Here is a 22955-nt window from a genome sequence, read left to right as displayed (position 1 = left end):
TTCGACAGAGTTCTCTAGCGCAGACCCGATTAATACAACATATGCTAGACCTCTTGCTATTGAATCGCGACACGAACTTTCAAGCCTTTATAAAAAACCATTTGAAACTATAATGTGTAAAAGCAAATTTTAAACATTGTTGTTATTCTTTATATTTAAAGCTTTTTCAAGAATGATAAAATACCTTTTATATTGAAGCACACACTAAATAACTAGTGAGAACATATATACAGTACATGATTAATTTACAGAATATAACAAAGAAACTTATTTATGGAAACAACCTTTTTTTAGACTTTAACCATGCCTTCTCCATGTTCATATTCACATACTTACAAATGTTATATCTATATATAAATAATGAAATGTGAATAAAGAATCTTTGTTTCTTAAAGTACTTGGGACTATTTGTTTTTTTATTTTTCTTACTTTCTCAATAAATAAGAAAGTAAAGAGAGATCCAAAGTCTTTATGGAAAGAAAAAGATAAACAGACAAACAAATAAAGTGAAATATATATAGAGAGAGAATCATATGATCAGAAAATAACAATATTAAATGATATAATAATATAATATCTATTTTTGAAAAATGCAATAAGAAGGCTTTCAAGACAAGATAAAAGAGCATTACAAATGTTCTGAAATGCAAAGTCTTGAACTAGTCCCTGAAAACCCAAATCAACTATTGGGCTCACAACACAAAGAAAGTAGTGAAAACAATATGGATATAGACACAGAAAATAGTAAAAATGCAGAGAAAGATAAAGAGAGTTCAGTTGGTTTTACAGAGTTGTTTAGATTTGCAGACAGATTAGACTATTTATTAATGGGAATTGGAACTATTGGTGCTTTTGTTCATGGTTGTTCTTTGCCTATTTTTCTAAGATTCTTTGCTGATCTTGTTAATTCCTTTGGTTCAAATGCAAACAATATTGATAAAATGAGCCAGGAAGTGTTGAGGGTAAGAGTCTTTTTTGTTTTTATTTTTATTTTTTGTAAATTTAGTATCTTTAGTCATAGAAATAATGATATGATATCTTATTGTCATAAAAATTTAATCTTTTTGTCAAATTTGTGCTTTTTTCTTGTTGGGTATTGTAGTATGCAACTTATTTCAAGATAAAGTTTTGATTTTTATGTTTTTTGTTATTGGTTTTTGCAGTATGCATTTTACTTTCTTGTAGTTGGAGCTGCAATATGGGCTTCTTCATGGGCAGGTATTTGTTTATGCTAAACTTTCTCATCTTATAAGAACTGATTTTATGAAGCATTTTTCAAAAAAGATGGAAATTTGGCATGAATATTGTAATTAATGTAAGTTTTTTGCAGAGATATCATGTTGGATGTGGACAGGAGAAAGACAATCAACAAAAATGAGGATCAAATACTTAGAAGCAGCATTGAGTCAAGACATTCAGTTTTTCGATACCGAAGTTAGAACTTCAGATGTTGTGTTTGCTATCAATACTGATGCTGTTATGGTTCAAGATGCTATTAGTGAAAAGGTAACAAAAAGTGATCAAATTTTGTTGTTAAATCATATGCATATACATACATACATAGATACATTTATCTAAATGTTCGCGTGTTTCGTGTTGTATGGCAGTTAGGGAATTTTATACATTATTTGGCAACATTTGTGTCTGGATTTGTTGTGGGATTTACAGCAGTTTGGCAATTAGCACTAGTGACACTTGCTGTGGTGCCTTTAATTGCTGTAATTGGAGCTATTCATATGACTACATTAGCTAAATTGTCTTCCAAAAGCCAAGAAGCTCTTTCTGAAGCTGGAAATATTGCTGAGCAGGTGAGTTTTATCGAAATCATAAGAATTGTGAATCATTTTAGTCAAATGTTTTTATATCTTTATGTGTACAAATTTGGGTTAAATTCAAGAATCTTCCCCTGTTATTCTATCCGTTTTTTTAATATTCGACTTTGCAATACTTCTCAATCATGGTAGTTCTGAATTTGGTTACAATTTAGGAGTAAAAACCCCCCATCTTTTCCATGTTTCTCAATCTGGGTATTCAAGAAGTTGTTCTAAATCAATAACAAAAAAAGTATCATTTCAAGGCTTTTAACCGGATATCACTGATTTTTTTTACCCAAATTCAAGCAAAAAAGGAAAGAAAAAGGAAAGAAAGAAAAGCAGACTATGCTTAATGCTTTTACATGTGGGTGTTGCCAAATTTAAAACTGAACTTAAGAAGCTGTTGATCATAAAAATGTCACATTTATTACTGTATGGTCATGGTTATTTTCTTTGATCTGCCCAAAAATGCAGACAATTGCACAAATCCGAACTGTTTTGGCATACGTTGGGGAATCGAGAGCATTACAAGCCTACTCTGCAGCATTAAAAATCTCGCAAAAGCTGGGCTATAAGAGTGGATTTGCAAAAGGATTAGGATTAGGGGCAACTTATTTTACTGTCTTTTGTTGCTATGCCCTTTTACTATGGTATGGAGGCTATCTTGTTAGACACCATTACACCAATGGTGGACTTGCCATTTCTACTATGTTTTCTGTCATGATTGGTGGACTGTAAGTACTGATTCTGTCTCCAACTTTTGAATAAATCCTGTTCAGTTCTAACTTTTCAATTTTCACATTTGGCAGTGCTTTAGGCCAGTCTGCTCCAAGTATGGCAGCATTTACAAAAGCAAGAGTAGCCGCAGCTAAAATCTTTAAAATTATCGATCATAAACCAAGTGTTGATAGAAACTGTGATTCGGGTTTGGAGTTGGATTCCATTTCGGGACAACTAGAGCTGAAAAATGTTGACTTTTCATACCCTTCAAGACCAGATGTTAAGATTCTAAACAACTTCACTTTAAGTGTTCCATCTGGGAAAACCATTGCTTTGGTTGGCAGCAGTGGTTCCGGGAAATCCACTGTTGTTTCTCTTATTGAAAGGTTCTATGATCCTACATCAGGTAATTTGACAATATACAACAAATCAAATGTATAATGAGAACATTGAATTATAAGTAGTTTTGTTATTATTTTGACAGGACAAGTGATGCTTGATGGGCATGACATCAAAGGACTAAATTTGAAATGGTTAAGGCAACAAATTGGTTTGGTTAGCCAAGAGCCAGCACTTTTTGCAACCACTATCAGAGAAAATATACTCTTGGGTCGGCCTGATGCATCCATGGTCGAGATTGAGGAAGCTGCTCGTGTCTCCAATGCTCATTCGTTCATTATCAAATTGCCTGACGCCTATGATACTCAGGTTCGTTGCCTACTATTATACTATACTGTACCCATAATCAAATAGGCCTTTTATTATCCGAGCATAAAGGGAATATCGGTCAATTTTGTCTTTAAAGTAGGCCTACTCAGTTAACTCTCATATTCTAACATTAGACGGGATTGATCTTGTTTCTTGTAAGATTAGATATGCAAATACCAAATAGATCATTTGTTCACTTTAGAAAAACCTAGGCCTTTTGGCATCCAAGCATTAGGGCATTTTGATCATTTTATCTACTTTACCTGACCCATGTTCCTAGCATAGCCCCACCCCGAGTAACTATCGAGTGTTAACACTGATGGTGATTGATCTTTATTATGGATTGGATATGGATGGTAGGGTGGGGGCTTTCTTTAGTTAAAGTTGATAGCTTTTTGGTGTTGCTTCAATCTTAATTCAAAAGATTAAAAATGAAAGAAAATTGAAGTCAAAAAACAACCTAACTTATGCTTATAAAAGTCAAATGTGGTAAGCTGAAGTTTTCTTTCGAGGTAATAATGCATTAATTAATAAGTTACAACATGGTTTTTGAATCAACATTGCATGTGCAGATCATGCAAGAAACAAAAACTTGACTGCAACATCCCTGGATGGGAAGGAAAATATAAATATAACACTAAATAAATAAATAATAATTAAATATTTAAAATAAATATACAATCCTCAACATGACTGACAAATTCCAAGATTTTACTTGACTAGGAGCATCTTCAAGGAACCCTTTGACTACCATCAGAAAGACAAATGTGTCAACGATACCCAATTCTGTCATTGGAGTATTTTCTTGAAATTTAAGTGTCAAACATGCTGATATGAAAATTATTGTGAATATGGTTTGCTTTGGGAGAAAACTAGATAAGGGTAGGGAGAACACAAGAAACATATACATACTCTAGCGGAGAAATATATCTGTAAATATGTAAATTATTATGGCATAACCATTGACTTAAAAAGTTCTATAATTTGATTTTAAAAAACTATGTGCACATAGGCAGGGGCGGAATGGGATTCAGTTGAACCAATGAGATTTTTTTGCAGGGTTGTAGCAATATTTTAGTTATGAACTATTTGATTTTGTATACAAACATAAGTAATATTGATTATGAGACTGTTGGTATAATTTTTGGGGCTCGTCCGTGTAGGTTGGGGAGAGAGGATTACAGCTATCAGGTGGACAAAAGCAGAGAATTGCAATAGCAAGAGCAATGCTAAAGAATCCAGCTATCTTGCTTTTGGATGAGGCTACAAGTGCATTGGATTCAGAATCAGAGAAGTTAGTACAAGAGGCATTGGACAGATTCATGATTGGGAGAACAACTCTTGTGATTGCCCACCGCCTCTCCACCATACGCAAGGCTGATCTCGTGGTGGTTTTGCAGCAAGGTGGTGTTTTGGAAATGGGAACTCATGATGAACTTTTTGCCAAAGGAGAAAATGGTGTCTACGCAAAACTTATAAAGATGCAAGAAGTTGCTCATGAAACTGCTTTAAACAATGCTCGAAAAAGCAGTGCAAGGTACTGAACTAAAATCAAGTTGACTTTAAAGGTCAGACAAACTAATGTCTGCACTTCATGTTTGACAACAAAACCTTTAAAGTTCTTATAAGGATGATAAACTCATTATACTATACAAGGATGAACTAATCTAAACATGAACTTGGTCTTTTAAGTTAAAGCACATACTAAATACAATCTATGAAAAATTAGCAGCTTGACTTCGAAAGTCAGCCCAGTAGTAAAATGTTTTTGCTTATTACTACTACCTGTTTTTCAGGCCTTCTACTGCAAGAAACTCGGTGAGTTCACCAATAATTACAAGAAACTCATCTTATGGGCGATCGCCCTACTCCCGGAGGTTATCTGACTTCTCGATGTCAGACTTTAGCCTATCAGTTGACGGAGGATACCCTACCTATCGGGTTGAGAAGCTTCCTTTTAAAGAGCAAGCAAGTTCCTTTTGGAGGCTAGCGAAAATGAACTCACCTGAATGGGCCTATGCTTTGATTGGCTCAGTGGGTTCAGTGGTTTGTGGTTCGCTAAGTGCATTCTTCGCTTATGTTCTCAGTGCTGTTCTGAGCGTGTACTACAATCAAGATCACAAATACATGATCAAAGAAATTGGAAAGTATTGTTATCTATTGATAGGAGTGTCATCTGCTGCTCTTATTTTCAACACATTACAGCATTTCTTCTGGGATGTCGTTGGAGAAAACTTGACTAAAAGGGTAAGAGAGAAAATGCTGGCTGCGGTTTTGAAAAATGAAATGGCATGGTTTGATCAGGAAGAGAATGAAAGCTCACGTGTGGCAGCTAGGCTGTCTCTAGATGCAAATAATGTTAGGTCAGCAATTGGTGACCGGATATCTGTGATCATGCAGAACTCTGCCCTCATGTTGGTTGCATGCACGGCCGGTTTTGTTCTGCAATGGCGTCTTGCTCTAGTTCTTGTTGCTGTTTTCCCTATTGTGGTGGCAGCAACTGTTTTGCAGGTTGGTTTGTTTATTTTTGCTAGTTTCTTGATTTCTTACGTTTCTACAAGGCTTGATCATTGATTGATTTTTGTGTTTCTTGGACAGAAAATGTTTATGCAAGGTTTTTCGGGCGACTTAGAAGGTGCACACGCGAAGGCCACACAGCTGGCTGGAGAGGCAGTGGCTAATATGAGAACAGTAGCCGCATTCAATTCAGAGGCGAAAATAGTTAACCTTTTCACGACAAGTCTCCAAACGCCTCTTCGTAGATGCTTTTGGAAGGGACAGATAGCTGGGAGTGGGTTTGGGGTAGCCCAGTTTTTGCTCTATGCTTCGTATGCACTCGGTCTTTGGTACGCGTCGTGGCTAGTAAAACATGGGATCTCTGATTTCTCGAAGACTATTCGGGTGTTCATGGTTCTTATGGTCTCAGCCAATGGTGCAGCTGAAACCCTCACTCTAGCTCCTGATTTTATTAAGGGCGGTCGGGCCATGAGGTCCGTGTTCGAGCTCCTTGATAGGAAAACCGAGATTGAGGCCGATGATGCTGACTCGGCCCCTGCACCTGACCGCCTCCGAGGTGAAGTCGAACTCAAACATGTCGATTTCGCTTATCCCTCTCGTCCTGACACCCCGGTCTTCTTTGACCTTTGTCTACGAGCCCGGGCTGGAAAGACACTAGCCCTAGTGGGCCCGAGTGGGTGCGGGAAGAGCTCTGTAATCGCACTCATACAAAGATTCTACGAACCGTCATCAGGACGTGTGATGATTGATGGAAAAGACATCAAAAAGTACAACCTTAAGTCACTACGACGTCACATTGCCATAGTCCCACAAGAGCCCTGCCTTTTTGCTACCACAATCTACGAAAACATAGCATATGGACACGAGTCAGCAACTGAGGCCGAGATCATAGAAGCCGCCACCCTTGCAAACGCTCACAAGTTCATATCATCCTTACCAGAGGGATACAAAACATTTGTAGGCGAAAGAGGGGTGCAGCTCTCAGGAGGGCAAAAGCAACGGGTTGCCATAGCACGAGCATTTTTAAGAAAAGCCGAGATCATGCTACTGGACGAAGCAACAAGTGCACTAGATGCAGAGTCAGAGAAGTGCATTCAAGAGGGGCTTGAACGCGTTTGCTCAGGAAAAACAACAATAGTAGTTGCACACAGGCTATCAACGATACGAAATGCACATAGCATTGCAGTCATTGATGATGGCAAAGTCGTAGAACAAGGATCACACTCGCATCTATTGAAAAACAATGTAGATGGCTGTTACGCAAAGATGATTCAATTACAAAGATTCTCGCACGGGCATGAAGTTGTAAACCTTGCATCAATTGGCTCAAGTTCTTCAACCGTGTGATGTAATTCGAGTATTTTTCTTGTTTATTTTTCGATTTTTTGGTATAACTTCAGTATATGTTGCTAAATCTTAGTTGTCTAGTTTATGCTGTTTGAGGTAAAGTTAAAAAATGACTATTGTACTTATATCAATATATGACAAAATTTACAATTCTCTACAAGTATCAAGGTTTATGTAAAATTTTATCATGTATAACTATTATCATTGACTCATAATAAGTACACCAACAATTATACCAGATCTCAGCACACTCGGAAACAAAGGATGTAAGATGTATATATGATATAACAACCCAAGACAGAAAATGAGGGATATGAGATGCAAATGGTATCATTTTAATTGTTACAAATTATTGTAAATTTGTAATCTATACTTTATATGAAGACCAATTATGAAGTACAATAATCAGATAGAAAGCAATGGACCCCATATGTTCCAAATTATGCATCTTTCTGAGACAAAAGATAAAAACAAGGCGTGTAAACTTCCAAACAAGTTATTCACCTACTTACACTACACTTTTCTATCACATGTTCCATTTTTCACGACATCATTATATTCCACTATTAATCATGTAAACCCAATAATACTTCATAATCATTCAAATTCTGAGACAGTAATATAAGACAAATGATGTTTATTGGTTGGGTTTACACATTTGTTTTTGTATGAATTACGTGTTTATTGACATATATACAAGTATACAACACGGTCTCAAGTCGTGTGATTGCTTTAGCTCGATTACATTAGTATATATCAAATGACAACTAAACCAGTTTTGTTCAAGGATAAAACCGCTGATTTGCACCACATGAAAGCCTTGAATGGAATTACACGTGAAGTGTCGATTCGTTTGATCATGGACATAAAATTTCTTAAACAAGCCCGACATGTGGCAGTGCAATTCATTGGATAAGATTAGTACAGGACATGACGACACATTCATTATGGGTGAAAACTTTCAAGACCGAAAAAGAAAAAAATACAAGTACACATGCAAAAATATTATAAAAGGGTCATTAAGAAAGGTATGGGTTATTGGGTTTCCACTTTCCACATGGTGGTAGCAAACACTGATAGCAACCGTGTATGTAAACCAATTAGGACCCAGCAATAGTTGGGGTATAGTGGTCCATATCCAGCAACCGTTTGTTCCAAAAGAGTGACACTGGATTGTAACCATCTAGTTAGGTCATTGTGTCACTTTCATATTGATATGTATTGTTAGCTTTGCAGAAAAGGGAAACCGTAATAAATGAGTGGTAAGCATACAAACCCAATAACAAACTGAACATTCATATCCAAGGGTTAATGATACCAATTTCCACGATTCGTTATAAATCATCTTTCTGTAACATTACATGTGGAGAAAAACTTTGATTCTTACATTGCATACTAAATTAAAGGAACATCAAGTATTGATAGGCTCACATCGACATTAGCTTTGGCCCGTTATCAGGCATGCCCATTCCAGCTGCTAGATCTGCATCGAGCTGTGTATGTGGTGCAGGGCCAGCCATCACCTTCAGCCTGCAGACATCAATACATTTCTAAGAAGATGATGTTGTAAATGAACAATCTTTTTTTAAACTGCATGTATAGAAAACAACTGATACAGCGATTGAACAATATAGAAACACAACAAGCACGTAATTAACCAAGCGTTCCAAAGTGTATTAGTTCAAAACAATCACGAGATATTTAATGAAACAAAAAACTACAGTTACAAGAGAATAACAAGCATCAAGAAAAAAAATTCAAGTTACTAAATTAAGAGCCAAAGTACCATCACGGCATCACTTATAATTTGAAAGTAATCAAATAACATTACTCCTAAATTGTGCTCGTATTTACCAAAACCTATTAATTACAGTAACAATTTAACCAAACTTTGAATGCTATTTACTCAAGCGGGTCCCACACGGCCAACATGAGAAAGGTACTCCAAATTCTACTAGTGAATGGAAGGCCTGTTTAACCTCAACAAAGATTCTGAATAAAGAGATTCTACCCCTAACTAAAAAAGCTTACAATCACCTATAACATGTTAACCCATCAACAAACAGGTCTCTCCATCCTTCCCGCATTAGGCTACAAAGCCATAGTAAGTTTCATGGGTCCAGCATGACCATTTTATATAACATTTGGAAATAGGTGTGTATCATCTAGCTGTCAGGAAAATATTTCAAATTCTATTTGTAATGTAAATCCATGTAGTAAAAATATTTCGAAGTCTCTAATATGTGAAACAATTATTTCTTCAAGGTTATTGTATCTCATAAAAGTATGCTAGTATTTTTTTTTCAACAATATAGAGAGCAAGCAAAACTCAAACATTGTTTTAACCTTCATCGCTATCGAACACAGCCATGTTTCAAGTCCATCCAATAAAAAGTAGCTTACTGCTAATATAAGTTGACTTTGTACCCGACAAACTTATTGTATCTCATAAAAGTATGCTAGTATCTTTTTCAACAATATAGAGAGCAAGTGAAACTTAAACATTGTTTAACCTTCATCGTTATCAAACACACCCATGTTTCAAGTCCATCCTATAAAAGGTAGTTCACCTGCTAATTCAAGATGACTTTGTACCCGACAAACTGACTGAATTTATCAAATATGTGAAACTTCACTTAAGACCGACAAAAAGTTCTTAACACTAGAAAAGGGCAAATGCCAAGAAAATCAGAAACTGCTAGTGTAACGCTCCAAAAAGCCAAAAGCACTGGACTACTCAGAATCTCGGATACCCTTCAGGTTCAACTAAAATCATGGTGGAGGGTATTAGTACCCACTACTTTAGACTTACAAGAGGCCCAAACGTCTTATCTCATACAAATATGAATGTGGGAATGGTTACAGTTAGTGTCCATGAACGATTAAATCAAAATTAAAAGTCAATCACATTGACAAAACATATATTTAATAAGAAACTTAAACATATATTTAATAAGAAACTATCGATTAATGCAAGTCTTTCATAAAAAGTTCTACCTTTCAACAATTTTGTGCACTGTCATAGACATGGTAATTAACAAAGACCGACCTTCGGCCAGAAAGGTAGGTTTGCATTCGATGATATTGTAACCCCAGTTTATTCATTATACATACAAAGTGATATTGTCCTTGCCATAAGAAACTCATGTTTATTAAAGGTAGACCTTGTTGGGCGTATTGTTGTCTACGGCCCGTTAAAAGGCTGAAGACAATTAGGGCAGCAGGCCTGATTTCAGCCAGCCCCATTACATAGGCCCGTTCCAGCTTTAGGAAACTTGGGGAGCAAGTTTAGCAACCCTAATTGTAGCCTATATATTCTATCATCTCTTGTACATGTATTGTGTGGAAAATCAATAAGAAAACCTCTTTCCCCCCGTGGATTAGTTCACACAGTTTAGTGTGAGATACCACGTTAAATCTTCGTGTTATTACTTTCTGTTTAAGTTCCAGAATTTCAGTTGTGTGTGTGTTTAATCAGACCTGAGTTCCTAACAAGTGGTATCAGAGCCAAGGTTAACGGCTTCCAAGGTTCTGATTCACACAGATCACACAAATCCGTCACCCAGATTAGGGTTCCGGCCAATACCATTTACCACAACAGCCGCAACCAGAACAGCCAGATTAGTCACCACAGCCACCGCTTAGAGATCGGGCAAAGCTGATTTAAGCAGTATTAGGTCTGCTTTGGTCAGAATCAGGTCTGATTTAGGCAGATTTAGGTCTGAATTGGGCAGTTTAGGGTTCCGGCGATAATGTTTTGGGCAGTTCAGGGTCTCACTTTGGTAGATCAAGGTTCAGTTAGGCATATTAGGGCTTGATTTGGCAGATTGGGGTTTTTTGGGGGTCGGTGAATTAACAGGAGGAAGAACTGGTTTTCGGGACAGCAGGGGCTGTTCCTGGAGTGTGTATAACAGCAGAAAAACAGAGACTGTTCACAGCAGGGGTTGTTTCAAGTCTCTTTGGGACGGCAGGGGCTGTTTCAGGGCTGTTTTTGAGGGACTGTTTTGATCAGGTATCTTCAAACCAAGTTTTATTCTTTCTTTTGTGCCTAGTATAAGAACAGAAAAGCAAGACAGCTTGTTCTTGAGGCATAAGTTATTCCAACCAGAGCAGAAGAAACGGACAGGAAAAATTCATCAAGCAGGAGGCTTTGAACTAGGTCATGCTTAGCTAGAAAAAAGAAAGGGGCAGAAGCAGGAGGGTCAGTTGTTTTTTTTATTATTTGGTTGGTGGTTGTTGAGAAAGAATTTCTGGGTAGTGAAGATCAGATCAAAATTTTCAGCATGGTGTGCTGATGTTGAGTTCTTTGCGGGCCTTGATTGGCTTGTTCATGATATAAGGAGACCGTTGTGTTACATGAAAAACAGGCAGTAAGGATCCGTTAAAGCAGGTGGCTTTGGATTCGTCTCGTTTAGCAAGGTGAAAGAAAACGTTAGAAGCAGGTGGCTCGTTTTCAGGTCGATGGAGATATTTCTTTGAACAAGCATAATCAGAAGAGGTGGGACATTTTAGAAATCAATGTCCAGAAAATAATAAAGAACTAAACACTACAGAAGACTACAGCTCCGACGAGGCACTGATTGCAGAGTAGAGAGTAGTATGAATTCTTGGGTCGTGGATTTCAGTGCTTCATTTAATGCTACCCACAGCAGTGAAGCACTGCGGAATATGAAAGTTGGGGATTTTGAAATGGTAAGACCGGCGAACATGAATTTCTTGATGTGTAGGGCATGGTTGACATAGATTTGAAGACTCCAGCCGGTTTATGGACTTTGAAAGTCCTGGTTACTCCAAGTCTGGACAGTTGGTTCTGTCGGGCAGTTGGATGAACATGGTATGAGGTAAGTTCGGGAACAGGCAGTAGAGAGTCAAGGGAATTCTACTCGTGGCTCAAGCTAAGAAATGAGGTTCGCATTATTTGGTCAGTTTATCATCTGAGGGAGTGACCATCCCAGTTCAGAAGAAAAACAAAATCCGGTTCACAGAATCTCGTGGGCAGAAGAAGGTTTGCTTAGCAGATGGTAAACCCAAAGCTACAGGTCAGATTTAGGTTGAACGTGCTAGGAAAGGTTCAGAGAAACCAGTCAAGGATTTTGTTGACAGTGGGAGCATGGATGTTGTGCTTCAGTCATAGCCTCCAGACAGTGGGTTAAGTGAGCCAGTATTCCAGCTCTTAAAGTCTCTCCAGTTTATTATCTGCTTTAAAGGAGAGTGTTTGTTCTCCGGATTTCTCAGGATCCGGCAGTTCGTTTCAGTGGGAGCCGGTAGAGACAGAGAACGAGTTAGGGGCATAGATTGCCGTGATTGATGGGTTGAAGCTCAGTGGGCTTTAACGGGCCTTCAGGTCATCTGAAGAGATAACCAGGGGGTATATAGGACACAATGAAGAACGGGATTTAGTTCTTAATACAGATGTACAGAAGAGATTGAAGATGGTGCAGTTCGAGGTCCGAAGACACCAAGTGGGAGATTGTTGGCGTATTGTTGTCTACGGCCCATTAAAAGGCTGAAGACAATTAGGGCAGCAGGCCTAATTTCAGCCAGCCCCATTACATAGGCCCGTTCCAGCTTTAGGAACTTGGGGAGCAAGTTTAGCAACCCTAATTGTAGCCTATATATTCTATCATCTCTTGTACATGTATTGTGTGGAAAATCAATAAGAAAACCTCTTTCCCCACGTGGATTAGTTCACACAGTTTAGTGTGAGATACCACGTTAAATCTTCGTGTTATTACTTTCTGTTTAAGTTCCAGAATTTCGGTTGTGTGTGTTTAATCAGACCTGAGTTCCTAACAGACCTCCCTATCCCAATTATATAGATTTTTAACAACAATTGACGAATTCCAACTTCCGGAGTTTCTCAAACTAACGATCAGCGAGATTTCTTAACAAGGATTAGATAATTGGAGGTCTTCCTAGTGATGTGAATCAAGCAACATTGATATTGTTTTCCCTTAATGTCATATTTACCTATAAAGAACTACTGGCATATAAGATTACTAATGTGATCACTAAATATTAATTCAAGTAACAAAGACTATAAAGTCCAGCAAGATGGGAAAGGCACCAAGAAAAGGAAGTTTCAGTTCATAGTTATAAAATGGACAGAAAAAATCGCTGGAACAGAAACAGGAGGCCACGCTATCCATCTAAAACGTTTGTGAGGGCCTAAAAGCATACTTTATGGGACAGTTGTGGTATGACTGCCGGCCTAACACAGTTCAAAGTGTATACCTTATTGTTCATCCCTACTCCATAGTAAATCAAAATTTTGCATCACATACTAGTTTGATGAAAGAATCATTGCCATAAATAACCCCCATTCCCCATCTTGAGTTGACAGTTAAATTCCCTACTGTTACATAAAACTTAGACGCTAGTGCGCTTCTTGAGTCAGAATACTCGGGTTATTATCAAAGCACTAACCCCTAGACATTCACAATTTGCAGCCTTTATACATGAATACAATCCTCTAAACTTGACATATACTGTATACCCATATGATACCAGCCTACACATCTACGTCAACTATTATTCCTAAACGGTGAACGCTAAATGCAACGCCATAAAACTTTCGCCATACATATGTCAAACAATTCACCATTCAACTATAAAACCAATGAATATATAAATATCAAAAACGAATATCATCGTATCAACAACATACCGCTTCTTGTGACGCTTGGTCTTGAAATGCTCATCTCTCACCGTCACATTCGCAAAATACCGACTACAATTATTTATCACAAAAAAACACACAACATCAAAAGATTTATTCAAAACAAAATAAACAATGATCACAAAAAGAACTACATAATACAAAAATAATAATAACAATATAATTACATACTCGCAATGTAAACAATAATATTGACCCATCCCCGGCAAATCTTCGTCTTTCGGCAACACGATTTCCGGTTTCTTTAGCTCATCATAAACAGCATCATCACGTGTCATTCTTAAGTTAAAGAAACACACAAACACAAACACATATACATATATCTATATCTATATATATAAATTATAGGACTTTGCTAACTATAGCAATTAATTGGTTAAAGAAATTCTAAATTCTAAATAAAATAGGAAGAATTAAAAAAAAAAAAGGATATCTTTAATAAGGAATTTAGCGAGACGGAATGATTTATGACCGTAACGTCTTTTTTTCACCCTTCTGTGTGGACATTTTCCGCCCATTTTTTATATATTTTTTGAGCTGTGAAATTGGGGGTGAAAACCCTAGAAATATATAAATTTAGGGTTTAGATGTGAAAAGGTGGAAGTTTGGGTTTTTGGGGGTGTTTTTATATGTTGGTGAACCGGGTTGATTGTATTGTTATTGAGCCCAATACTTGGGGGCCAAGTCTTCCTTTTTTTTTCTTGTTAAGACAAGGCCCAAACCTATATTCTACTACTTTTTCTTTCTAGCATTTTAGGTTTTTTTTTGAAAAAAAATTATTATTATGGTCTTAAACTCTTAATGATAGGAGTGGGGCGTTAAATGCCCATGAGACGTCGGTTGGACGTTGGAGAACGTCGGGCATACCGCCACAGTGTTTAAAAGAGGTCTCTGCATTGGATATCCGACGTCTTTTTTTTCCTCTCTATTTTCGAGCCAACGGCTCTTTTGACCAACAAATAGGCTAAATTTAGCTTTTTTTCATATTTTTTAATTCTCCAAAACTCATATGTATACAGATAAAATGGACTCACATGTAAAAACCGGTCAAATGACTAGACGTCACGTGTCGTAAAATGACAAAAAAAAAAAAGACTTTCATTGGAAACCTCACTCCTAATAGTCTGTGTGACAAACCATTCAGCAGTTTTTAGAAACCTCACTCCTAATAGTCTGTGTGACAAACCATTCAGCAGTTTTTAGTTCATGTCTGACAAAATCGAAAATGTAATACTATGATTGAGGTCATACAGAGGCGGTATTAGGAAAAAATTTCAAAGGGGGCAAACTTTAAAAACTTATGAAAAATAAATCTAAAAGGGAGCAAAATGTTAAAAACCTATAGAAATTTTTTAAAATTTTATGAAAAATTTAAAAATACATGACAAAATTTAAATTTGGAGGAGGGCATTGGACCCCCTTGCCCCCCCCCCCCCCCCTTTAGTACCGCCCATGAGGTCATACATAATTTTATATTTCCATTACCCTTTATAAACCACCATGAAGATAGTCTAATGGTCATGCTTCCTTAAGTTATTGACCAATTATTTATTACGAAGATGGCTTAGTTGTCGAACATCCATTTTCCTTACAAGGGATGTTTGAAACCTCTATAGAAAACAATAATGGGTTAATTTTAACAAAATCAAGTTTCTCATTAGTTAAAAAATAATCATAATTTTGGGTTCCAAGTTCTTCGATATGAACAAAAGAAAACACAAGTAATATATGAGGCTCAACCCTATGGGCCATGGGGACTTTGAGTTGATGAATGTGTATTTCTCAAGAATACCAAGTAAATTTAATTGAAAAATGGATATAATGATGCATTTAGACACGTCTCCATCAATGTCCTAAACTCCTCATTGCTATTTTATCAACTTTGGTGGCACATCTAGATTAAGATATTTGAAATTTCGATCACTAGTAGTTAGGTTGGTTAAGATAGCGATTTTTACATTGACATTCTTATTTATGCCCTTCTACAAGAAAAAAAAAAAAAAAGAATCAGTTGAAATAAGACAAAGTCTACTACCCATTGTTGTCTCTAACTAAAAATGTTGAAAACCCGATTCCTCACATAGTAATTCGCGCCTTTTAGGAATTTTAGTTTTTTTTTTAAAGTGAGTTTCGATACAAACGTTTTGGAAGCAATTTTAACCAGAGATTTTCTGGACCTTCAACCCCCTCATAAAAAATTCCTTTGAGATGAGAATCCCAAGACTTAAACTTAAAACCTTAGGTAAACTCACCCCAGTCTCACATAGTAGATTTAAAAGATACCTATGACCACATGTTTAAATCAAGTTGCTGTTAAAGTTGGTGACTTGGTGTTAAAGTTGTATGTCGTCGGGTAATTATTATTATTATTTTTTAACCCTTTTCAATTACTTAATTTTATTGATCTAGAGTTAAATTGAGAGAATATCTTTTTATAGAGAAGAGTTTTGCGTTCAAACGTTGCAACTTTTTCTTTTTTCGAACACGATAAAAGTTAAATCCTAATAAGTTCCTAACTTTTCATAATGCAGTAAAAAAAGACAAGCTCCATCCTTCACGTAGGAAACGATGAATATCGTTGTCATTAGCAAAATCAATAAACAAAATATAAATTGAAAGTCATTTTAGTAATTTGGTATTGAAACGTTTTACAATTATTTTATGCAACAAGGGACAACCTGCTGTACCCTTGTAAAACAACATCTTATGGTAGTTTTGAACGGTTCTGAATGGTGGCATTAGTGTAAGAGAAGAAAGAAATGGTTTTTCTTAACATTAATACGAAACAATGTAACTACATAGTCTATATATATGAAAATGATTTATTGTCTATATCATGAATCAAACAGATCAACTAGAAAATAATTTGATTACCATGTAAAAGAAAGCTGCTAACAACTAGAACAACTGCAGCCCTCTTAACATTTTCAAGATTTAGCATGTAGCGAGTATAAGTTACCTATCATCAGTATATAAAGCAGCCAATATACCATTAGCAAAGACGAGTACTAATATATATCCTGTCAAACCCCTAGCTGGACACACATTGCTAAGTCAACAAGTTCAACAATACCTAATGGCCATGCTTGGCACGAGGTTTAAGAATTCCAGGAACCGGTGGCGAGCTTGACGGCTTGCCGGATTGCACGGTGGGCTTTGAAGGAGTCCAAAACATTGGAGATGTGTCGTTTGCTATGACTTCTTCTTTTGGCTGGTCAGAAACGTCGATTGTCATGTCATCAAATTCTGGTTGGCCAGATAGCTTCATTGCCTTGAGAACGTAGTTGTCATCGTGTAGCTCAAATGGAGTACTGTAAATAAGTTAATTAAATAAGTTAAATAATGTCAAAATGAAAATTCATCTTTTAAAACCCGTGTGCTTACCTATTGAAGTCGAAATGAACCAGTTGCATATCTTCTGAAATTTCCACTTCCACGGTAGCGTGAGGTTGAGTCTACAACATGGGACCATTAGTTTTGTATCAGTGTCAAAAGTTTATCATACGACTATTTCCGGGCAAAGATAAATCATAAAATCAAAAGATCAGGTGATACTTTTACGTGTGAGTTGTGACCTCAAAAGTAAACGAATTCCTCTACTTATGGACATACAGTATCTGATCATTGATTGCTAAGAATAAACGTTCTCGCACAAATATTAGTCCTTTGGTTTCAAAATTAATGTAATTTTTTATTGGACGCATAGCTCAATTTAGATTCTGGCTATAAGTCATATATGATGTATCTAACATAACTCTCAGAAAATGTGAACACGAAGTATTCTTGTGAGCTCAAAATGGTATCACTATTTCAACAAATGCTAACGAAAAATATGGTTATTTCTTGACTCATTTCTTTTACCAACATGAAAACTATTACACCTTGCCAAAGAATCATACCTGGACAAGTATAAAAGGCAAAGACACTCCACCATTTGGAGCATTTCCAGAACTGTATAACCGTTCATTCCGATGTACCAGATTCTGAAGGCCTTCATACTATGAGGGGAAAGGAAGACAAGTTAACAATTTAGAGGAAAACAATCAACAGTTTCAACTTAAAGAGAGAAAAACAAGAAGAATAATATAACGCACTTGATCCTGCAGTTCTTTGAGATATGCAGCTTTCTTCTCCATTCTGCTCCTTATAGCAAGACGTTCCCTCTGCCATGTGAACAGCAAAATAATCAAATCTCGGTACCTTAAGAGACCTTTTTTAAAGAAAAATTTGATAAATCCTATCAAAAGTAAGATATATAGAGAGGGCCAACTATTTGCAAACCTTTATCTCTTGGATATCATCCAAGCTAGTTCTTGGAAAACCCTTCCACTGTATTTCTTTTTTATCTTTAGATATAATATCCATTGCCATGATGACATTCAATGCATCATATACCCTTCGCCGAATATTCTTTTCATCATATGGCTGCTGAAATAGGTATTCAAAGACAACAAGAAGCTTGTGTAAGTATCTAGAAAAACTACTAAAATAAACGTATAATATACTCCCCACATACCAAGAAATTCCCTTTTCAAGATGTCCTTTAAAACTTAATGTGTTTGCATTTACCATCACTATTACTACTATTTAATAAATTGATAAAAACTGGTTTGAGTTCACTAAATTTGGATAAAAATTTAAACACTATTTTAGGCATAAGAAAGATAGCCCATGACTCTCCTTGGTCCTTAACTATGCATTACCTGATCAGCAGTTTCGCCAGCGTTGCTAGTATCTGTATATTCGGCTACAAGTTCATCTGCAACCTGAAATTGAGCTTAACATATATCAGTTTATGCTTTAAGATTGCAACGTGACTTGAAACATGTCAACTATGGCGCTTTGTGTAAGACGGGTAAAGGAAGAGGGATTCATGTTCAGGCTGCCAGGGAAAATAAAGCCTTAGCTCTGATGCACACATCTAAACAGTATTCTCATGGCAACTTCCTAGACTTTTTCCCTGGTCATCCCAACTTCCCAAGATATTCACCCAGTGATGTGCGAACCTTGGTCTCTTCTAAGACCTTCAAGATGGCTTATCACTAGGCCACCTTGGAGATGGTTAACTATGACCCTTCATGTACGGTTAGTAAATGAAAATTATACATAATCTGGCTACATATATTTGAAAAGAATGAACAAACTATCTTGTATTCATCAGCTGTGGATTCACTATATTTGTTGCAAAGCTTGACTTTTTATAAATATACGAACACAATAAACAAGCATTCTAGAGATAAATGAAAAATGAAAATTTTATTGGTGCTAATCATGATAATGTAGTTTATCTCATTATAACATTAAATTGTTAAACTGAAAATCTTGTAACAAACATACATAGAATACAAGTGAAACACGTAGATAAAACTAGAAGAGCACAGAAATAGACAACTAATCCACTAACCTCATTATAAGTGGTTCTTCCCTTGCTTTCAACCTTCTCGCACACTATGCACATCAAAAATTAAAACATACATTAACTGACACTAAAAATCACAAATGGTAATTTGCAAAATCAGAAAGGAAAGGAGCAAACCTTTCATACTAAACTGCCGAAGTCCTCTATTTCCTTTATCCGGTCCAGTTGCGCGTTGTCTTTGCTTCTTCTTTTTATCACTGTTTAAATTTTCGCATTAGTCAAGTCAAATAGCATTATCGAAAGCAAACTAAACTTGACTCAACAGTCAAGACTCTATGTTATCCGGAAAGGATCATGATAAAAGTCCCCTTACGGAGAATATGGCAGGAAACAGTTTGGTGTTGACACAAGTCTGATCAATGCACCAAAAAATACGGTGCATGAGTTTGGATATGGTTTACAAAAGTGTAACAACGGTTGCATCAATGAGTAAAACAAAATGATGCATCAGGCATTAATAGCACTAATCCTTACTACCCTTTTCTCCATGAAGTGACCTTGTTCCCGAACCACTCTCTAACACAAACACACACGTATATACCCACTGAATCACAAACTATAACCCAATTTAAGCATGACAATGACGCGGCCTCATTCGCGGAGCCAAAATACGATCACATTTACAAACTAACATTCATGACACATTTTAAACATAATTATGTATACCATTTCCCATATAAGCCTATACTTTTTACTTTAGTGTTACAAAAGCTACAACAATAACATATTCTACAAATTTACACAATTCACACTATTCATATCATTTTTATACATCAAAAACACTAACCGAAAAGAAGAAAAAAATAACGACAACGGTATCCAATTACGCAGGGCAGGTATATGATAAAGTTAAACAAAAAATTAAAAAATTCTCACCCAACAACTTCTTGAGATCCAACACTATCAAGAGTATTCAACCTCAAAATTTTATTCTCAGGAACAGGTGTCACAACTCCTCCTCCTCCTCCTGCTGAATCACTCCGGGTCAAAGGTGACCCGACACTGCCACTTGTCGAAACGGATTGACCCGACCCGTTTGTGCCCCATGACCCACCACCACCCCCTTTGGAATTAACTGGTTTTTTCTTATCCCCACTAATTTTGTCTTGATTGTTTGATATCACCATTAAAAGCCCACCAAGATTTAATCAAAAATTTGGGATTTTGATCGATACCCAGGTGATAATTTGGTCGATTAAAAGTGGGTTTTGAAGGAATTTTAATTAGGGATTTAGTTATGATGATATATGGAAAATTGATTTTTGTTATTATTAGATGTCGATGAGAGGGAAAACAAGAATAAGGGTTTCAGGTTTGTAATTTGTACAAGTCTTTGTTTGGTAATGACTCCGTAGCAAGTCCAACTATGTGTCACTCTTTGCAATTTTTTTTATTTTCTTTATTTCACCCGATATTTGCTAACGGAAAATGATAAATCCTCTTAACTAAATAGCCTAAAAATTCTCTTAATACTTTAAGAATGTGACATGTGGTATTCACTAATTCTCTTTCCTAATCTTGTCCCCTGATTTTTCCACATGTCATCATCCAATCGTTAGGAGAATTTTTAAGCTAATTAGTTATGAGGATTAATCACTTCCCTTTGCTAACACGATACTTGCTTAATGTGACGATGTTTGTGATGGCGATGGTTGACGACGGTTGGCGTTAGAGGCGGTGGCGTCGAATGGTGTAGATAATTGATGTAAAGGTTAATGAGATATTTGAAAAGATAGAGTACTAATAGTGTAATACGATAATCATTAAGGGTATTTTATACAATTTTTTCTCGTATAACTTTCAACATGAGACTATTTTTTTATAATATAATATATATCTTAATCTTAATCTTACTCTTAATCTTAATCTCTACTACATTATAAAGCATTTTCTCTCTCTAAAATTTCAACTTTCAACAAGTGAAAACCCTAAAATACCCCTATCACTTATTCATAATATCCTTAAAATAAATCTCAACCACTCATTTTTTCTCTCTCTCCTCAAATCTCAACCACTCATTTTTCTCTCTCCTCAAATCTCAACCACTCATTTTTCTCTCTCCTCCATAAACTTTTCTAATTAATTCAAAATCTTTTATCTCAAAAACCGTAAATTGATAAATTATAAAAATTATATGGGTGTTCTTAAAATATCATTCTCTTTCATTAAAGATGTCATTCGATATACTTTCGACGAATTTTTAAATCCGATGATGGAGCCCATACGGCTAAAGCATTTGGCTATCACACTCTATGACATGTCACAACCTATGACCTATCACAAATTCACAACCTATGACCTATCACCCTACAATTTTACCCCCGCAACGCACGGGTACTTACTCTCGTATATACTAAAAGACAACTGATCTAATCTCAATTAACCAATCACAACTCTCAATTTCTCTAATTTAATTAAATTAATACATGTCATAATATAATTTACACTTTTTGAATTTTTATCACCAATTTACACTTTTGCCATGGCCGTATTGACCCCCCGAGTACTCCCTCATAGGCCCAAGCACTCTCAAATCTCTAATCAACTGACTTAACTATATAATCCAAGATTTCATTAAAAACAAATACCACAACTAAAACTACAATAGGTTTTTTTAATTGTATTGTTAACAAAACAGTTACAACAACAAACATTGACATGATATTGATAGACGGACAAATTGAGCGCTTTCGTCAATGTTCCACTATTACATTCTGTTACTTTGATTTTTATTACGTTATTTATATTTGAATTTACCAGTTTGTTATTTTATAATTTTAATTACATTATTTATAATTGCATGTATTGGTTTGTTCTTTCACATCATTTTTTGAATTACATATATTAAATTTTATCTTTAGTGTGTCATAAACAATCCGTGTATTTAACACGGCTCTAAATATAATATAGTTATTGTAAATCTAAATTAAACCTGTATTTTATACGACAATAGTTATAATAACTATTAATTAAAAAAATAGTCATTCATAATATACCTCAATTTAAAACACATACTTTATAATGTAGTAGTGATTAATAATTCTTAATGATACATTGATACAGGGGAAGTGAATGTGTGGGACAACACATCCAACTTGGGTGAAAAACTACTCACATCTTGATTTTTTATTTCATAAAAATCAGGGACCCATCATTTATTCATTAATATTAAAATATTAATATGTAAGAGATTTTTTACTTAACTTAGGTGTTTGACAACCCCACACTCACTTTAAATTGTCAAAATCTTTATTAGCCAAATTAACTAATTAATTGATGGATTAGACTAATAAGCATTATATGTTATATACATAATATACATGACATAAAAATGGAATGAATAATGTGATAAAATGACACATAATTTAAACTCATCGAGTCGAGCCGAATACTTCCCGAGTACTCGTTATAAGGCAGCGCGTTGAGTCAATGGATTAATCTGAGCACTTTCCGCCATTGTCGCTTTGACCCCCGAGTACTCCCGTATAGGCCCAAGTATTCTCAAATCCCTAGTCAACTGACTTAAAAAAGGTTTAGCGACTTCTGTAACCTTGATTAAGTTTATTAAATTAAATATACAATTAACTTATCTAAACAAATGAAGCTCATGAAACTAAAAAAGTAATATTAAATTAACCGAATACTAGTTTAATCAATTTTGTTCCTTATATATGTTGCTAACTAAGAGCACTTATTAAGCTATTGTACTTTGGGACTTCATTACATTTCATAGTTGATATATTAGATTTAT

General features: G+C 35.7%; 3 protein-coding genes across 4 annotated transcripts; 1 reads left to right on the top strand and 2 right to left on the bottom strand.

Annotated features, from left to right (window-relative positions):
* Nucleotides 1–569: 569 nt before the first annotated feature.
* LOC122581091 (ABC transporter B family member 1) lies at nucleotides 570–7266 on the top strand. The gene is made up of 10 exons (XM_043753239.1): nucleotides 570–962; nucleotides 1164–1218; nucleotides 1331–1506; nucleotides 1608–1808; nucleotides 2289–2548; nucleotides 2624–2940; nucleotides 3019–3242; nucleotides 4406–4779; nucleotides 5039–5753; nucleotides 5841–7266. Exons 1-10 carry the CDS (start codon nucleotides 645–647, stop codon nucleotides 7104–7106), a joined length of 3906 nt encoding a protein of 1301 aa, XP_043609174.1. The 5' UTR covers nucleotides 570–644; the 3' UTR covers nucleotides 7107–7266.
* A 1120-nt stretch (nucleotides 7267–8386) lies between these two features.
* On the bottom strand, nucleotides 8387–14389 carry LOC122580883 (zinc finger protein 593). Its single transcript, XM_043753035.1, has 4 exons — nucleotides 14219–14389; nucleotides 13957–14056; nucleotides 13774–13836; nucleotides 8387–8636 (listed from the first exon to the last, which is right to left on the bottom strand). Exons 1-4 carry the CDS (start codon nucleotides 14301–14303, stop codon nucleotides 8534–8536), a joined length of 351 nt encoding a protein of 116 aa, XP_043608970.1. The 5' UTR covers nucleotides 14304–14389; the 3' UTR covers nucleotides 8387–8533.
* A 2140-nt stretch (nucleotides 14390–16529) lies between these two features.
* On the bottom strand, nucleotides 16530–20517 carry LOC122582404 (transcription factor-like protein DPB). Of its 2 annotated transcripts, none has more exons than XM_043754794.1 (9): nucleotides 20081–20517; nucleotides 19322–19401; nucleotides 19190–19233; nucleotides 18489–18551; nucleotides 18067–18210; nucleotides 17880–17948; nucleotides 17685–17783; nucleotides 17170–17240; nucleotides 16530–17096 (listed from the first exon to the last, which is right to left on the bottom strand). In XM_043754794.1, the coding sequence occupies exons 1-9, from the start codon at nucleotides 20329–20331 to the stop codon at nucleotides 16859–16861; spliced, it is 1059 nt and encodes a 352-aa protein (XP_043610729.1). In that variant the 5' UTR covers nucleotides 20332–20517; the 3' UTR covers nucleotides 16530–16858. The 2 variants fall into 2 exon arrangements, with proteins under 2 accessions (XP_043610729.1, XP_043610728.1); XM_043754793.1 differs by having other exon boundaries at nucleotides 18067–18213; nucleotides 20081–20516.
* Between the last annotated feature and the right edge of the window lie 2438 nt (nucleotides 20518–22955).

Source organism: Erigeron canadensis, chromosome 9 (genome assembly GCF_010389155.1).
Source record: "Erigeron canadensis isolate Cc75 chromosome 9, C_canadensis_v1, whole genome shotgun sequence".
Classification (NCBI taxonomy): Eukaryota; Viridiplantae; Streptophyta; class Magnoliopsida; order Asterales; family Asteraceae; genus Erigeron; species Erigeron canadensis.
This window is presented reverse-complemented; position numbering and strand designations above follow the sequence as displayed.

Coding starts and splice junctions, on each gene's coding strand:
- LOC122581091 (XM_043753239.1), top strand. CDS start 645: ATGCAAAGTCTTGAACTAGTCCCTGAAAACCCAAATCAACTATTGGGC. Junction 4,780..5,038: donor GCTCGAAAAAGCAGTGCAAG/GTACTGAACTAA, acceptor CCTGTTTTTCAG/GCCTTCTACTGCAAGAAACT. Junction 5,754..5,840: donor TGGCAGCAACTGTTTTGCAG/GTTGGTTTGTTT, acceptor TTTCTTGGACAG/AAAATGTTTATGCAAGGTTT.
- LOC122580883 (XM_043753035.1), bottom strand. CDS start 14,303: ATGGGCGGAAAATGTCCACACAGAAGGGTGAAAAAAAGACGTTACGGT. Junction 13,837..13,956: donor TATTATTGTTTACATTGCGA/GTATGTAATTAT, acceptor AAATAATTGTAG/TCGGTATTTTGCGAATGTGA. Junction 8,637..13,773: donor ACCAAGCGTCACAAGAAGCG/GTATGTTGTTGA, acceptor TGATGTCTGCAG/GCTGAAGGTGATGGCTGGCC.
- LOC122582404 (XM_043754793.1), bottom strand. CDS start 20,331: ATGGTGATATCAAACAATCAAGACAAAATTAGTGGGGATAAGAAAAAA. Junction 18,552..19,189: donor GAAGAACCACTTATAATGAG/GTTAGTGGATTA, acceptor GCTCAATTTCAG/GTTGCAGATGAACTTGTAGC. Junction 17,241..17,684: donor TGCCTTTTATACTTGTCCAG/GTATGATTCTTT, acceptor CCCATGTTGTAG/ACTCAACCTCACGCTACCGT.